Genomic DNA, 12,649 nt, shown 5'->3' with positions numbered 1-12,649 from the left:
CTCTGCTGGACTTATATCTACCAGTAAAGGTTTCCCTTGTCCAGTTGTGTCCAACTCTAGCGGGCGATGCTCATTTCCATTTCTGAGCTGAGGGGCCAGCATTGTCCAAAGATGCTTCTGTGGTCATGTGGCCAGCATGACTACACGCCGAGACAAAAGGAATGCTGTTACCGTCCCGTCTTAGTGGTACCTATTTATCTATTTGCATTGGCATGCTTTAGGTTGGCAGGAGCTGGGCAAGCAGCTGAGCCCACCCGATTGTGCCATGCTTGGCTCTTGAACCCAGGCTGTCAGCTGACAAGCTCAGCGTCTTTAACCACTGAGCCACGAGCCCCACTGGACTTAGATCTACTAAGCTTTTATAGTTGACTCCAGATCTCTTAATTCCTGGTTCAACAGTCAGCCATGATACTTCACTGATTCTCTGCTTAAAGCTAGAATGTACAGATTTGGACAATTGCCGTGTTAATTGCAGTGTGGAGAATGAGATTTCATATAATATCCTTTCTCCTTTTTTCCAATTCTTTTTTAAACCATCTATTCTTTTTTCTCATGGAGTATTTCCAGTGGTCATGCAATAACCAAATTGTTTAAAGTTTCCATTGTAGTTGTTACATAATTGACAGTGATAGATTTTCTAATAATTGCACATGGAATGGGGGGAATTGGACTAAAAAATGAAATTTAGGAGGAAAAAATAAATGACCATAGCTAGCTTATCTCATTGATTTGGAATATGAGTTGCCTAAATGTTCCCACCACATTGTGTAAGCTGCTAACACATTTGGCAACTGAAAACTCTTTATGGTATTTTTACTGATACCACGCCTGAAAAGTTGATGATTTATGGATTTCTAAATGACTAAGGCATGGGTTATGGGAGGGAATGAAGAGTTATTAAGTTTGTTTATACTTGTGATGAGGATAGAAAGTGACTTTTTAAATATTTCTTTTCCTTTTCTTTCTTTGCACCTTTTATTTTTCTTTCTACTGCTCATTTTTCTCTGAGTTTATTTTATATTTACTTTCACTATTGTAATTACAGTTTTCAGTGAAAACATTTTAAAAGGAAGATACTTCAATCTTCTAATGAATTCTATCAGGTCCATGCATGTTAGCAGAAAAGCCAATTTAACACTACATCCTAGACTACATAATAGTCTCTTATCTCATTGTGTGGTGTTATGAAGAGTGAATAAAAAAACCTTTAACATCAAAAGAACAGTCAAACAACATGTAACCAAATTCTGAACATAACATGAAAGAAAGCAATGGAAAAACCATTTTCCTCTCTGATGTCACCAGGAACTGAACTTTACCGGAAGTGTAACACTTATTAAGAATAATTTTTATGAATTATTCTGATTTCACAGCTTGCATTAAGTTATAATCTTTGGTTTGTTAGTTCCAATTGATGATGTAGAATGAACTAGCCATTTGTCAAACAAGGTTTATGACTTAGAATATTTTGCAAAAGAAGTCTAAGCTAGTTTATTTCACAAACCATAATTAAACCAAAAGCAGCTTACTGCAAGATGTGACTCCTGCTAGCTGCTGGCCTTAGCTGACTGAATAAAAACTCTTGGATTGAATGAAAAGTGGTGACTGACTCAGTTGGCAGTAAATTGTCCCTCTTTCAGTGCAAGATTCAGTTAAAATTGTGGCTCAGAAGTTCTCATTCCAAAGGACATTCCTTTCCAACTGTGAGAAAGAAACATGGGTGACATATTCAGATACTGGCTACAATGCACAGAACATGCAAAGTTAAAAGCAAAGCAGGGAGGGGGGCTCTTTTTCTCTGAATCCAGAGTTTCTCAGCCAGTTGTGTGGAGAAATTCTCCCCAAACCAGGAAACCTTTCCCAAGTATCTGAGGAGAACTAAGGTGAAGTCATTCTTTGCTTAAGTATGCTAAGACAAATAAACTGATCATGACAGCAAAGCATTTTCTTCAATCCAAGATTGGAACAGTCTCTTTAGCCTGTGCTGACTAAATACTGTTTTGCACTATTCTACAAGAATGCAATTGAATGGAATAGAATAGAATAGAATAATGGAATGGAATGGAATGGAATAGAATAGAATAGAATAGAATAGAATAGAATAGAATAGAATAGAATAGAATAGAATAGAATAGAATAGAATAAAGGAATGGAATGGAATGGAATGGAATAGAATAGAATAGAATAAAGGAATGGAATGGAATAGAATAGAATAATGGACTGGACTGGACTGGACTGGACTGGAATAGAATAGAATAGAATAGAATAGAATAGAATAGAATAGAATAGAATAGAATAGAGGAATGGAATGGAATGGAATGGAATGGAATAGAATAGAATGGAATAGAATAGAATAGAATAAAGGAATGGAATGGAATGGAATGGAATGGAATGGAATAGAATAGAATAGAATAGAATAGAATAGAATAGAATAGAATAGAATAGAATAGAATAGAATAGAATAGAATAGAATTATAGAAAATGAATGTAATGGAATAAGAACAGAACAGAATAGAATAGAGCTGGAAGGGACTTTGGAGGTCTTCTAGTCCAGCTACCTGCTTAAGCAGGAGAACCTATACCGTCTCAGACAGATGAATGTCTAGTCTTTTCTTAAAAGCCTCCAGTGATGGAGCACCCACAACTTCTAAAGGCAAGCAGTTCCACTGGTTGATTGTCCTCAATGTCAGGAAGTTTCTCTTAATTCCAGGTTGCTTCTCTCTTTGATCAGTTTGATCATTATTTACGTTCAAATGAGAGAAGACTCATCTACCTTTCGATTTCGGTTTATGGAAAGTTTGTTCCTACCGCAGTCAACTGTACTTTAACCCCAGTTAGCTCTCAGTTGTTATTTTTACACTTACAATTATTATTAACAGAATTACATGATATTAATGTCTGCAAAACTTAGCTGATCGAAAGGACAACTCTGAATATATAAACTTCCTTCTCAGAAAAATGGTGGCTGGACCCAAATTTTTGATGGAATAATTGGTGAGACTTAAGATATAAAAGTTTGAGGACTCCTGCAACAACTCATCTCAAGCGTGGCCACAAAACATTCACTGTTTGCTTGTCTATTTTTCCCAATGGGGGTTCTTCTTCTGAAATCCTGGGATCTCCCCATCCTTTTAATAGACTTAGAAGGAATGCTTCAGGAAGACGGTCTCGGATTTCCTACCAGCCGCATTTTGAGGAGCTGCCAAGCCTTTAGGAAGTCTGAGCAATAATAAAAAAGGCACCATTAACAGGCATTTGAACTCATAATATATAAAGCAAAAGTAGCTTTTATTTTCCACTGACAGTGGGCAAGTGGAAAAGTGAGTTGGGCACAAAGCCAAAGGAAATAAAAGATAATCAGACACTGTTTTAGACATGTTATGAGCTCATGGCAACCAGGGAATGTTGTGGTAAGTTTCTCTACTTTTTTTAAAAAATTATACAATGGTCTCAAATATAAGAAAAAAAGTAAACACTTCCCTCAACTCAGTTCCATATGGTCACATCTCTGGAGCTTTCTTGGCAACAATTTACTGCCTCCTTCTACTTCTTAACTTACTGCCTTCTTCTAAGTTATGTTTTAAATTCCCCAGTATAACTTTTAGTTTCAGGATTTCATGGTCCTTCAGCCAGATACTAATTAACCTGCTTAGATTTCAGTGATCAGAAACACTTGGTAAGGTTCCATCGCTCGCTGTAATCAGTCAAATATTAAGAGCCTCTTTTAAAATTCATTTGACAAGTAGAATATAGCACAAAACATGCTGCAGCTATTTCTTCACGAATGACTTTCAGAACTGCCCATTGCTAATGACCTCATTATTTTGACTTTGATACAAGAATAGTTGATGACTTCAGAAATGGTTTAGGTGTGTGGAAAGGATCACAGGCAGCTTGAAAAAGCTTACTCTTTATTAGATAGTTGGATTATATGGATTTGATCCAGAGTTAGTTATAATCGGACTATAGTTTTTGGTTTCAATGCGATGCATTTAAGTTTAATTCAGACTTGGACCCACCCAGTGTTTGTTTAAATAAGCAGATATCAATATAACTTCAGATAGCTCTTGAGGTTCATGAAAAGTATTTTAAAGAGCAATTTATGGAAGTAAATTCTTTTAAGAAAAGATTCTCCCCCCCCCCAATTAATTGAAGTTACTTCACCTGGTAATCTTGTCCTCCCTAATGCTTGCAGTCACATTTCAATAATACACTGATTTCAGTTGCACTCATACTACTGTATCATTTTTTTTACTTAACCTATCAAACACATACTGCTGTCCAAAATTTCTGCCTTGTAGCAGAGATGACTTATCTTGAGTTATTACCCCTCTTTAAAAGGTGAGCTATGTAGTAAGCATTGACTCTGATCCAATAGGATCTTCTAGTCCACCCTCTGCTCAAACCCTATAATATCATTCCAGATAAATGACAAATGTCCAATCCTTTCTTTAAAATCTCCAGTGATATAGCACCCACACCTTCTAGACTAGAGACAATCAAAGGTCCATCACTTCTCAGTTCAGCTGGTGAGAAGTTATGGAATGTATCATGCACATTCCAAGAGCCTAGTGGTGTCAAAAAGAAACATTCTTGGCATGTGAGGTGCCCAGACAAATGCAAACATGGCAGGAAGCAAAGCTGAGAAGAGAAGGGGGAAATGCCGGTCACAGTCAGCTGTTAAAACGAAAGATTATGAATAAGGTATCTATGCACAACCGAGAGACGTATATAGATACAGTATATAGATTAGGGAAAGTCTGGTCCAAGCTGGGACAACATTCTGTTTATATTACTCAACAAATCATTAAAAAAAAATAGCCTGCAATTTGGATTGTTTAGGGTTTCTCCTTCAAATTCCAAAGGATTGCTAGACCCTATCATGAGCTCCAAAGGATTCAGTAAGATAGGACAGCACCTTTAACTCTTGACAGATCAACATATAGATTTGTCTTCCACTGAATGAAAGAACTGGCTGTCTGTCCCTGCTCAGATTGACAGTGACCGAGATGGATCAAAAGCAGAGGACCTCCAGAAGATTGGACAGGAACTGAATATAGAGCCCTTGGTGTGCAAAATGAGCTCACTAGCACCAGGTCACATCTTCCCGCTGCACAAAATAGTCTACAACCGCTGTCTTTTCCCAGTGGGACCTGTCTTCTCTGAAGCCAGAACAACTTTGCAATGCCAAGAGGTTAATGAGACCACTTTAAGGAAGAAGGAAAAAGTCTCTCTTACTGAACACTATGGCCTAATCCCACCCTGTAGGGTAGCCATTTAACATGTTTAAACTCTGCATGCTAATTGGTCACACTCTATATTGCTTCATCTAGCTTGGACTTGAGTTTTTCATTCTCATCTCCTAATTAAGTTGTAGATGCTGAAAAGGCGCCCCAGTGCTTCTGTGCACAAAACCACAGCAGTGTAAATGATCTGATCTTAGTCCACTGAGACACCCCTAAAACATCATTTGTGGGATGGCCAAACAATCTGAATGGACTTACTAAGACTTACTGGACTTACCAGCAGATGGCCTTAAGAGAAGAAAGTTAATGAACAGATTAATGATGTACAACTACTTAATTACATCATTGGAAAAACGTTCGGGTCCTGGCAGGATATTTTCACTGTAGATAAACATTTGCTCCAAGAATCACGCAAAGTTGGGCTAGAAAGACTGTGCACAACACATTACACACAGGTATTTCCCTAATCCCAACAGAGCAACCAGGTTGAAGTCCACAAGTCATAAAAGGGCCAAGTTTGAAGACCCCTGTTTTAGAAGCAGACAGTTTAGGGAGATTAGTGGGCTTTGAGACCTATTCCAGTAGAATATGGGGGCACAGAGGCAAAGTTTAGTGAGTTAGTTAAATAGACGCTAGATCAGAAACATTTGGAATAATTAAAATTGTGGCTCTTGTTGTTTGGATGGCATATTTTCTATGGCAAAATCTGGCTTTAACACATGAGAGGGGCCTCATTGCATGCCACCTGCCCCCCCCCCCACTTTCTCCACTCATAGCTGAACTGATGCTAAAATTCAAAGCCACAAAAACTTTCTGTTTGCACAGTGACTTGTTCCAGCTAGCAGCAAGAGCTATATCAAATAGAAAAGGGGAAAGTCAACATGAAATATTTTTAAAGGAATGTTTGAGGTGATTCTTTAAAAAAAATCTTCTATGAGCAGCTGTATGTCTTTTTTTAAAAAAAAAAACCAAAAAAATAGACTCCTATTTCCTAATGCCATTTACACCTCTTTTTTCCAGAACCTTCAGAAATAAAAAAGCCAGACAAATAAACTTCCACTGAAGCATGACTGCAGTGAACTGATATTATAATTGCAAACTAATGAAGATCAACAGTTACACAACTGTCTCTTCAGGTCTTGTCTGCAGACAGTCAGTTTTTCTATGAAGGGAAGAATTTCTGCAGTGTCCAGGGAAGAGTTGTTTTTAGTCCACATGCTGATACACATCAAGCATCTGTGGGATATTGGACAGCTTAGCACTATCTGCTGAGAAAACAACTCCTTCCAGGGAATGGGCATCACTCACAAGGTGTGGAAGGAATGAGGCCATTTTAGACAAAGACAAAAACATATATATATATGCAGGACAAAACCCGAATAACCAAAAACCTACATACAAACACCCGCGAAAACCTCAGAAAACATATATATATATAGCTCCTAGAAGCACGAAGCTGAAAACACCAGCCTGAAGATGATGAATGGGACTTTGACGAAACGTCGCCAGGACACTTCCAATTTTACGCCGGACAAAACCCGAATAACCAAAGACCTACATACAAACATATATATATGTAGGTCTTTGGTTATTCGGGTTGTCTCCCATGTCAAATTGGAAGTGTCTTGGTGATGTTTCGATGAAGTCCCATTCGTCATCTTCAGGCTGGTGTTTTCAGCTTCGTGCTTCGAGGAGCAAATATTTATCTTCTAGGAGCAAGAAGGAAGCTTGCTCCTAGAAGAAGCCGAAAACACCAGCCTGAAGATGATGAATGGGACTTCGTTGAAACATCGCCAGGAGACTTCCAATTTGACACGGGAGAAAACCCGAATAACCAAAGACCTACATGTGTGTGTGTGTGTGTGTGTGTGTGTGTATGTATGTATGTATGCATGTATATAATTTTTGCTTCCTTTTCCCTGAGAAATTCAATATCGTTTCTGAAATACTTGCCTCCAAAGAAAAGAGATGCTGGAAATGTCTAGGTTGCTTAGTTGACCTTGGCTGATCTCAAAATGTCTAAAGTGGGTTGACCTATTTAGGATTCAGATGAGAGACCACCAACAAAGTTCAGGATGTTAGGTTAGACAGGAAATTCAACACTTACACACACACACACACACACACACACACACACACAAGATTTTTGTAGTATTGCCAGGAAAACAGCATGGAGTCACACTCAACTCAAAAGGAGATTTTGTTTATTTTGTATCAACTAATTATTGGGCTGAGAAGCACCATTTTAAACATGGAATAGTGCTCTGAACAAAGATAAATTTGTATTTGTATTTGTTCGGAGCTACAAGTCCAGTCATGGGAGCTTAATGTCGTAGGCTTAAAGAGAATGACTAGACCACATTCACCATGACTAAGGGGAGGAATAGAATAGAATCTCCTAGCTTCTATCCTAGCGCCTTAGCTACAAGACCAAACTCGCTCTCAACAATGTTCAATTATTTGATGGTATTTTGACAGTCTGTTTTAGCCCATTGAAGAATTCACATTTTTCAAAATAGGTTTCTGATTTTGTGTGTTCATGTGCAGCGTGTTTTGGGCAGAGTATGTTTCATTTTGTTTTGTAAACAATTGCACCCCATTTGAAAGTGTTCCGCGGCATCTAGCATGTGTCAGAGAAACTCTTAAATAAACACATCCTATTCCTCGCATACATTTTTATCCTCTTGCATTAGCAGAAACGCTAAAGCCAGAAAGAATTAAGACATTCTCCTTTGAGCCACAAAGTCCTCTTTGTAAGTGTCCATATTATATTACTATTATTCTGAAAACAGATTTTAGAACACATGTTTGTTAAGCCAGCCAAAGTAAAAAAAAAAAAAAAACCCACAAAAACAGAACCTAGTGAAGCCCCCTAACAAAATCAGGAATATAAACTGAACAGTAGATAGCGTTAACTGGGGATATTTTTGCTGGTTTCTAAGCTACTTCCATATGAGGTACAAAATTAAGAAAACATGGGTACAACAGTGTGAGCCATCCTTGATAATTTAGCCAAGTTCTTTGCTTCTACACAGTCTTCCTACACAAAGCGCCTGACTCCTTTCCCATTTTCGCTTCCCCCAGATTTGATGGACTGAGCAACTTCCTTGGAAGAGTTAGGTTAATTTCAACTAATTTATCATCCATCAGGAAAAAAGCGGCCTTGAATTAACCCAATACACTTTGAACCTTTACAAAGGGATAGTACAGGCAGAAGAACTGGTGAAAAGTGATTCATAGCTGAAACATCCTTGTGAACTACTACCATCGAACAATGACCTGGTTTAGGAATGGAAATTTTGGTCCCAGTCGGGACCCCCTGTATATTAGGTTCAACTTTGCGATACTAGCATCCTCAAGAAAAGTAAGAACTGAATAATTATTGAATATTTGGCAAACTTCCACAGTAGGGTTACAGTGCAATCTCCATTCACCCCAACATCCTCTGCATTCTTCCATGGTTATTTCAGGGCTGCCATAAAAAGAAGCTGGATTTTTTTCTGTTGTCTGATCAAGAGAGCTAATCCTACTTATCTGCTTTAGAAAATGGCAACGATTTCAAGAATTCCTGTATGGAAAGACTTGATCCCTCTAAGCAAGGTGGAGGGCAGAGAGTCCATACCAGTCAATAGTAGTAGTAGTAATAGTAGTAGTAGTAGAGATGATGATGATGATAATGATGATGATGATGATGATGATGATGGAAGGGACCTTGGAGGTCATCTAGTCCAACCCCCTGCTATTTCTTTAGCTCTTCTATTTTGTTACCTGCTATTTTTCTTGGTTGTACTTTCAGGTTATCAAAATGAAATATAGTAAAACACAATAAAAATAGAAACATAAAGCTGATGCATCTTTGAGCTTCTGTACCTAGCTTATTTTACACTTAGCAAATGGTCTTCTTAGTATTTGTTTGTGCTTCTGTTTACTAGGAGGTTATGAAACTGGCAGGGCTCAGGTGAAATATCTAGTTGCCTATAACTCATTTTGAAAAAGCTAAGCAGAGTCAAAGCAGTAAAATGAGGCACACCTATCTCCATCAAGGTCAGGTTCCTGATTCTCTAACCCAAGAAAACTCCATGGATGTATCAATGTGCTCATCGGGGATCCAACTTGGTTAGATTCAAGTTTCTTTGTGCAAAAGATAGGCAATCCAAAGGAAGATACGGAAAAGTTTTTTTTAACCACAATGCAGCTGTGGGCATTGGCAAACTGCCCTGAATGCGGACGTTGCCGATTTCAGCAAAGGTGCCAATGATCCGCTGCTAAACTCTTTTTACTCCCAACATTGCTTACCTCTATTTGATTGAGCAGAGGGTCCTCAAACCGGAAGCCAGGTATCCTTTTTTCACTGCAGACCACACTCACATCCTCGGTGTGCTTGCAGTCTGACACACCCCATCCGTTGGAGGTACACTGAGCTATCGATGTCTCTCTGCCCGTGCAGTAGAGGTTGTCTAACCAGATGGGGCCTATAGACAAAGAGGAGCAAAGTTCTCTTTTAGGAGGTCCCTTCTCCACTTTGTAGAGTAGAAAGCATTTCACAGGATTGAGCTCTGCGGCCAACTATAGCAATGTGGAAGCCTCTTCGAAGCTGTCTCCTTTAGGAAGAAGAGTAGAAAAGGCTAACAAATGGAAAGTCGTCAGGAGGTCACACAGCTAAGCATTAGAGATTATCTTTATGTAACATTTGAAACATATTTTTTTGAACTCATGTTATTTTTCAGACTATTCTCCAAAGCACCAGAGGGCAAGACAAGAAAAAAAAATGGTTGGAAACTGATCAAAGAGAGAAGCAACCTGGAATCAAGGAGAAACTTCCTAACACTGAGGACAATTAACCGGTGGAACAGCTTGCCTTCAGAAATGATGGGCGCTCCATCACTGGAGATTTTTAAGAAGAGGCTAGACAGTCACTTGTCTGAAATGGTAGGTTCTCCTGCTTGAGCAGGGCTGGACTAGAAGATCTCCAAGGTCCCTTCCAGCTTCTATTCTATTCTATTCTATTCTATTCTATTCTATTCTATTCTATTCTATTCTACTCTACTCTACTCTACTCTACTCTACTCTACTCTACTCTACTCTACTCTACTCTACTCCATATTGTCTATTCCATTCCATTCCATTCCATTCTTCTTTTCCCTGATGTCAGCCTTATGAGGTGGTCCAGAGAAGAAGTGCACCCACCAGTACTAACTCTGCTTTCTGGTTTGAGACTTGCAACTTTCTGTACATTAACAGAAACCTGCAAATATCAAAGTACATTTTCATGACCACCACTACCTTTACAGTCCAAGAAACTAGGGCGAATCCTTCTGAGATTCTTTTATTACTTCTGCAGGTTCAGCTGCCTCTTCTCTAATTGCCTAGCCTGTGGCTCTTTCTCCTCCCAAGTTCATTCCCACATAGCATTACATCGACAATTTGTTGTTTAATAAAGGTATCTGCAACAGTTGGGTTGGAGTAATGTGGAAGGTAGGTAGGTGGACTACACTGGTACATGGATAGGTAAGCTAGTTAATTACTTTGTTGAAATATTCTCAAGCTGGTGAAAGACTACCATAAAGCTAGACTTACTCTAGGGAAGTATCTTATCTGATTTTGGAGAAGAACATGGAGTTCCAGAGCAAGGGTTACTTCAAGGAGCCAGGAGCAACTACCTGATAGTTCCTCTCTCTTGGTCAGTATGTAGTAAGTTAAAGCTTCTGCTTCAAGATCCTCAAGTGGATGCAATAAATGACATCAGAAATGAACTGTGAGAAGTGCAGTAAAGCATGGTTGAAGGTCTGCCCTAGATGGGTCAGGAATGGGACACCATGTGGACTCTAGGCCTAGAGTCCAACATTGGTCTACCATATCTTACCAAAATGTTATGAGTCTTTGCATGCTGCCATACATTAATAGTCCCCTTACCTGGCTGATGCTTGCTGGTAGGGATCAAAAACCCAAAAGAAAATCATTGTTCAGCACCTCACCTTCTCCTTTTCCATATTTGGAGCCTGGGAACCAGGATATAGCTTCCACATAGCCCAATTGCCTGCAGATCAAATGGGCCGGTTGCATGGAGAAATCGTCATCACAAATGGTGCCCCATTGGTTGTTATAGTAGATTTCCACTCGCCCTTCGTTGTGCTTCCTTTTGTCTCCTGCCAATCGGAGCTGAATAAGAGACTCAGTGCTGGAATTTTGTTCATTCTGGGCAAGGATCAGGTGGTCCAGGCACACAAACAAGAAGAAAAGGATCGAATGGTAGTTTGGGAAACTTGCCATTGAGGGCACGAAAATTTCTTTGGAGACAAGTCTTAAGTTCAGTCAAAGATCAGAAAGTAGGCTGGCCGCTTTGCTGGAAGGAAAGAAATGAAGGAGAAATTTGAGAAATAAGGTAGATGCTTAGGGGTATATATACACATTCGCTTTGGAGATCCAATTCAAAGGGGAATTGATGGAAACTCAAATGGATTTTCACATGCTTCCACTGATTTTGCCCTATTGCAGGTAGTCCTCAACCTACAACAGTTCATTTAGTGACTGCTTGAAATTACAACGGCACTAGAAAAGTGACTTAAAATTGTTTTTCGCACACATACAACCATTGTAGCAACCCCATGGTCATGTGATCAAAATTCAGACACTTATTAATGACGGCTGCAGTGTCCCGGGGTCGTGTGATCCACTTTTACGACCTTCTGACTAACCAAATCAAAGGGGAAGCCAGATTCACTTAACAACCATTTACTAATTTAACAACTGCAGTGATTCGCTTAACAACGCTGGCATAAAAGGCTGAGTCAGCCTTGAGCTGGTCAGGATCGAACTCCTGGCACTGGGCAGTGAGTTAGCCTGCAATACTGCCTTCTAACCACTACGCCACCATGGCTCAAATGCAATTTTAGAAAGCAATACTATCTTTTCATCTGCTGGATGAAATGCAGAATAATTTCCTCCACCTGCCCCTAATCCAAGAAAGAGCGACCACAAAATGCAGCCTCTGCATATTTATTTGTATGCTAAATCCGACATGAGCTTTGGCTGTACCAGGCATGGCAAATTGCTAAGAGAATTATTTTGAGAAACTGGAAAAGTTATTACTATTCCGGACATTATGGATTACCTTCAGGAGATGGGTCATTTATCCATTTTTGAAAAGACTTTTTTTTCTTTTCTTCTGGTAATCAAAAAATGATGCAACGTGTTTCCTTTTGGCCCGTTCAACCTACAATAAGGCAAAACTGTAATTGCACCTGGCTGGGAGGGAGACAGCTTTGAAAAGAGCAAACTAGATGCTGCCCTTTTTAACCCCTGGTCTCTCTGCAAACTTCTTTAACTGGAACTGGCTGGAACTCTCTGTTCATCCTTTGTCTGTTTTCCTACGAGTCATGCTTTATAGAAGAAGAGTGAAATGC

The 12,649-nt window shown here is 39.2% G+C and overlaps 1 protein-coding gene across 2 annotated transcripts in view; it reads right to left on the bottom strand.

Moving 5' to 3' along the window:
* LOXL2 (lysyl oxidase like 2) overlaps positions 1–12,649 on the bottom strand; it is a 51,123-nt gene that overhangs the window by 32,134 nt on the left and 6,340 nt on the right. Inside the window, exons 2-4 of one of the 2 annotated variants that reach the window (XM_039354213.1) lie at positions 12,358–12,459; positions 11,222–11,589; positions 9,543–9,718 (exon numbers count right to left, since the gene is read on the bottom strand). In XM_039354213.1, coding sequence (XP_039210147.1) covers positions 9,543–9,718; positions 11,222–11,516 — 471 coding nt within the window. In that variant the 5' untranslated portion in view covers positions 11,517–11,589; positions 12,358–12,459. The remainder of the gene's footprint in view (positions 1–9,542; positions 9,719–11,221; positions 11,590–12,357; positions 12,460–12,649) is intronic. The other variant, XM_039354214.1, reaches the window with a different exon arrangement.

The sequence above is a fragment of the Crotalus tigris genome, unplaced genomic scaffold (assembly GCF_016545835.1).
Source record: "Crotalus tigris isolate CLP2741 ecotype Arizona unplaced genomic scaffold, ASM1654583v1 scf7180000018549.3470463, whole genome shotgun sequence".
Lineage (NCBI taxonomy): Eukaryota > Metazoa > Chordata > Lepidosauria > Squamata > Viperidae > Crotalus > Crotalus tigris.
Note: the sequence above shows the minus strand (reverse complement) of the source record. Positions and strands in the feature narration are given on the sequence as shown.